We start from the raw sequence: 5478 nt of genomic DNA, 5'->3' as shown, positions 1-5478 counted from the left end.
CTTCGCCACTGCGACATGCGAATACTAATTACCACTCCTAATGTTATGAACTACATTGTTATCTCGTCATTGTTTTACTATGCAAATTTACCCTTCAATTTTTTTTTTTTTAACAAAGACAGATTCAAATGTCGTTCGGCATTGACACATCATCATAATATGATAGTAATTAGATAAAAATATAATTTTTAACATTACATCGGCATGAATTGGCAAAATCTAAGACTTTTATTATTCAAATTGGAACCCAAAAACTAAATACAAATCAAATAAAAAAACTTAGACTAAATATGATTTTTTTTTCCGAGAAAAAAACTATTGCAAGCTTAAGATTCAAGAAGAAATAAAATTCGTCTATGCAAATAAAACTGATCGCACACGTGAAGGCATGGACTATTATGAAATAGAACCAAGTCAAAGATACCATTTGCGTATCTGTGTTCACACTAGACCTGTTCAAGAAGATGCTCTCTTTTATCCATTTCACACTGAAAAGGCAAACTAGAATATTATTAACCATTTCATTTGGTGTTATTTGGTCAACCAACCGCCCCGTTAGATTGCCACGTAAGAGAGACACAGTCATCTGACGTGCCCTCTGTTTCTCGGAACCTAAATTGCTTCCATGTATAAATAACACGAACCTCTCCAGCTTCCAGATCTCTCTCTCTATCTTTCCAGAGAAGCACAAGAAAAATGGGAAACTGTTTAAGGCGTCAATCTGGGTCGTCGGTGGTCTGGGCCGGGGATGATTGGGGTTCTCTGACGTCGAAGAACTCTTTTGAAGATGATGATGATGACAATGCATGCAACGTGGAAAGGCATAGGCTGCTGGGAGTTGAAACGGGAGCGTTTTCTTTGTCTTCCTCTTCTACCAATACCAGCACTACAGGAACAAGAGAGGTGAAGATCACGATTACAAAAAAGGAGCTGGAGGAGTTGGTAGGAAGAGCTGACATGCAAGGGTTGTCTACGAAACAAATTCTGTCTCGTTTGATGGACTCTGCTGATAGATATGATGAGCATCAACGGCCGTGGAGGCCTGCCCTGCAAAGTATTCCCGAGGTCAATTAGCCGTCAATTAGCCATCATCACCAAGGTTAATTAATTGGAATATATGTCATTGTATATAGGGATAGAGGTGCCCGAATTGTTAAAAAAGCTTTTATTACATGTGAATTTTATAGATATTTTCTCACATTTTTTGGTCGAGATTGAAAATTAGTGAGGACATGGATCGTGTTATGTAGAAGTTGGAATGTAAATCCTTTATGTACATATTGGATTTTGTGGGTAATCGATCGAGATGCATGTAAATTGATTAGTTCTGTAAATTGATTAGTTCTTTTTTGAGAAAATTACAGTTTACCCCTTAAAGTTGATAATGTTTTACAATTCGAATACCAGCGTTTTAATTTTTGCAATCCACCCTTCAAAGTTTCAAATTTTTGCAATTTGACCAATTGTCTCTAAAACTTTTCATATTGCCCCTAATTTTTATTATTATTTTTTTAAAAAAAAAAAATTATAAAAAAAATTCAGGATGGCTATGGCCATCTGATCATTTTTACACTCTCAATTTTTTTTTTCATAAATAATAAAAAAAATAAAAATAAAAATTATGAGGAATATGAGAATTTTGGGATAATATTGGTCAAATTGAAAAAAAAATTGAAACTTTGTGACGATACATTACAAATATTGAAACTTTGATGTTCAAATTAAAAAACGCTATCAACTAATTTTCCTTTCTTTTTTAGCTTGAGTTTCTAACCTTTCTCATCACATGGATCAGGATTTAGGCTCAATTTTATTGTATTTAATTTAATATTAATTAAATAATTAAATTTTTTATTTTTTATCCGTTTATATTGTATTTTTGTGGTAGATTCGCGTGAATGAGAAAAGCAAACAATTATCTCTGCTCGTAGTGGAAGATGATCTTCCAATATTCTAGAGTATTATATCTTATTAAACAATAAGAAAATATATATAGCAGGAATTAGGGAATCTAATACAAATGCCACCTTCACTGCACAGTTAAATAACAGTATCGTTTTCTTTGGCCAAGGTGTGTCTTCCAAAAGGCTATCTACGATGTTGTGCTATTTCGCTGTTGCTTGTGGGGTTTTTGTTTTTTAATTTTTATTTTGTTTGTCCTGGCCTTCGGGTTGTGGATGGATTTATTGTCATTGCCTTCAGGTTGAAGATAGAGTAGATCGGTGTGTGGGCTTAATTCTCATGATTGGATTTTTAGTTTCTAGTTGTTTTTTTATTTTTGTTTGTATTTGAGCTACCTATGTCCTAGATCTTGTTTGTTTAAAGCAGATATGTTCCTTAAATGCAATTGTACATGGGTTAGCTGAAGCTTGAAGTCATTTTTATGACTTTGTAATCTTCATAGCTTTTGGCTATGATTTTTAAAGCTGTATGCTTTATGATGTAAGAGTTTTATGTTCATGAAATTGAGGGCTGCTAGGCATCTCAACACTTTTTCCCAAATGATCTAAAGTTTGGACTCACATTCATTTAAGAAAAAAAAATATATATAAATTTATTTATTTATTGAATAGACCAGATCATTTGAAAAAAATGAATTTGGAAAAAAGTGTTAGAATGTCTAGTATTATCCCATGAATTTCATCAATGGAAATTCTATATTTTTCAAAGAAATATATATATATATATATACAATAAAAATGAGATATAAAAACATCGTAAAAAAATAAAAAATAAAAAGAAAAAAAGAAAGAAAGAAAAGGTCTAAAACCGTGTGTATGAATGTCCAACTTGAATTATAGTCTTAATAGTCGACAGAGTGAGCCCAGCCCATTGAAATGTCAATTTCGGGTAGGCCCTATTGCCCATATCGCGCTGGCATCGTCGCCTGTTGCCGCCCACCACAATGATCAGCGGCCTATTGTAAATGTATTATGTACCATGTATTAAAAAGAAAAAAATAAAAAAGTGTGATCAACGGAGGATCATGTAAACAAACAACTTCATTAAACTAACAAATATAAATAATATATAAACAACACCAAGAAGAACTTCAAGATGAGGAAAGATCTAGATCTTCTCTCCTCTCCTTTCATGGCAGTAGTGCTTGACATCTTCTCTGTAAGCTCCACCGGTCTCTATTTCTGGTGAGTTAGTTTAGATCTAGTTTGTAAATCTAGATCTAGATTCAGATCTAGTCTCTTCAACCTTAGATCTGATCGTTTTCTTCAACTTAGGCTTGTCTTCCGAAGGAATGTCTACAATGTTGTGCTTCTCCATTACTGCTTATAGGGTTTTTTTTTTTGTTTTTATTTGATGGTCCTAGCCGTTGGACTGATGATGTGAATAATGCTCATAGCTTTCAGGTCGAGAGGAGAATGGTTTGGGTGTGAGTATTTTGCTCATACTTGGGAAATGGCTTCCTGTGCTCCTGGAAGGAGTCTGCGCTAGCAAATCTGTTATATAATCTGAAAATCGGATTGAGATAACGGATATTTGATGTCATAAATTGGTTTATCATTGTAAGATCTGTTATGTTTTTGATTTTTTGACGTGTAATCTTTTAGCTTCGGCTATGATCTTGTAAAACTATATGTTTTGTGATTGTAAGAGCTTTTATGCTCTTGACTATTATTAATGAAATCATATTGATTTTTCCTAAAATTTTTTTTTTTTTTTAAAAAATGGTATTATGTACCCACACAACATTAAAAAGCATAGAGAAAAGAATAAGCACAAAAGGTGGTGCAAAATACCTAAGCAACACATAGTTTATAAACACCTATAAGTGAATGAAAATATGGATTGAGAATTTGAGACCCATCTGGTGCAATTGTTTTTATGCGAGCACTTCATTTTAAATAAACGATTACACTCTTTGATGTAAGAGTTTTATATTCATGAAATTGAGAGCTATTAGGCATCCCAACACTTTTTCCCAAATTTTATTTTCTAAATGACTGGACCCACATTCATTTTTTTTTTTTAAAATATAAATCTATTTATTTATTGAATAGGCCAGATCATTTGAGAAAAAGTGTTGGGATGTCTAGTATTATCCCATGAAATTTCATCGATGAAAGTTCCATATTTAAAAAAAAAAGAAAAAAAAAAAGGTAAAAATAAGATATAAAAACATCGTAAAAAAAAAAAATTTAAAAAGAAAAAAGAAAAAGAAAGAAAGAAAGAAAAGGTCTAAAACCGTGTGTATGAGTATGAATGTCCAACTTGAATTATAGTCTTAATAGTCGACCCAGAGTGAGCCCAGCCCATTGAAATGTCAATTTCGGGTAGGCCCTATTGCCCACATCGCGCTGGCATCGTCTCCTGTTGCCGCCCACCGCAATGTTCAGCGGCCTATTGTAAATGTATTATGTACCCACACAATAACACTAAAAAGCACAGAGAAAAGAATAAGCACAAAAGGTGGTGCGAAATACCTAAGCAACACATAGATTATTTATTAACACTTATAAGTGAATGAAAATATGGATTGAGAATTTGAGATCCATCGGTTGCAATTGTTTTTATACGAGCACTTCATTTTAAATAAATGATTACACACAATAACTGCTATTAAGTGGCTGAATCATTTTTTATTAGCTATTAGAGTGATTCGGTTATCTCAACCACTTTTTATCATTATTGTCTAAATAAATTTTGAGCTGTTTGATCACTTATTCGAATAAGTGAATCTCATATAAGCTTTTTCACATGTGTTGTTGAATTAAATTATTGTCTATCCATATTCAATGTTGAAGAGTTTCATATTAATTAAAGGAGTGCTACACGAGCTCTCACTCTTACCTTATCTAACGCTTACTCCTTTATGTGGTAATTGCTATACTAACTTTTTACTACAACATTTTTTTAATTATATGTACTTACTTTTTTAGGCAACTATCACCTTAAAGAGTAAGTATTTAAACATGTAAAGGTGAAAATGGATCCAACACTTCTCTATTAATTAATTTAAATGACTAGAATGTTTGCTAAACTTCTCATTTTCTGTTTTTTTTTTTTTTTTTTTTTAAACAATGTTAATAAATAATCATAAACATAAAATGCTATTTAAAATATTTAAAAAATAAATAAATTGTTACGTTTTATGTGATGTCATGTGATGCCAGAAGAAATTTTGAAAACAAAAATAAAAACCACTTATAATTATCCTCAAAAACTAGCTAGCACCAGAAAAATTAAATCCCAAACCCATGCACTGACAAATATTAATTACTTGAACAACCAGCTGGCGAAATTGGCTGTAAACCCCTGAAGGAATGAGAAATCCACACGTGTGTGAGACACGGCAAGCATGCAAGCAAGCAGCTCCACACACGTGTCACGCGTGCAAGACAGAACTGGTGTACAAAGTGGCGAGTGGGGGAAAAGGCAATCGATGGCGTTAATGCGACCGGTGCTGTTTTGTCTGAGTTTCTTGGGCCCTTGGCCATGTGGGGCCCTACCCCTCACTCTCTC

At 33.0% G+C, this 5478-nt stretch overlaps 1 protein-coding gene across 1 annotated transcript; it reads left to right on the top strand.

Annotated features, from left to right (window-relative positions):
* The first annotated feature begins 696 nt into the window (after positions 1-696).
* Positions 697-1074, top strand: LOC132172945 (uncharacterized). Its single transcript, XM_059584507.2, has one exon. It carries the CDS (start codon positions 697-699, stop codon positions 1072-1074), a length of 378 nt encoding a protein of 125 aa, XP_059440490.2.
* Positions 1075-5478: the final 4404 nt, after the last annotated feature.

The sequence above is a fragment of the Corylus avellana genome, chromosome 1 (genome assembly GCF_965113065.1).
Source record: "Corylus avellana chromosome 1, dhCorAvel1.hap1.2, whole genome shotgun sequence".
NCBI lineage: Eukaryota > Viridiplantae > Streptophyta > Magnoliopsida > Fagales > Betulaceae > Corylus > Corylus avellana.
The sequence above is the reverse complement of the archived record's forward strand: the minus strand, read 5'-3'. Positions and strand labels throughout refer to the sequence as shown.

What these genes read in the sequence shown, in the direction of transcription:
- LOC132172945 (XM_059584507.2), top strand. Translation starts at nt 697, where the DNA reads ATGGGAAACTGTTTAAGGCGTCAATCTGGGTCGTCGGTGGTCTGGGCC.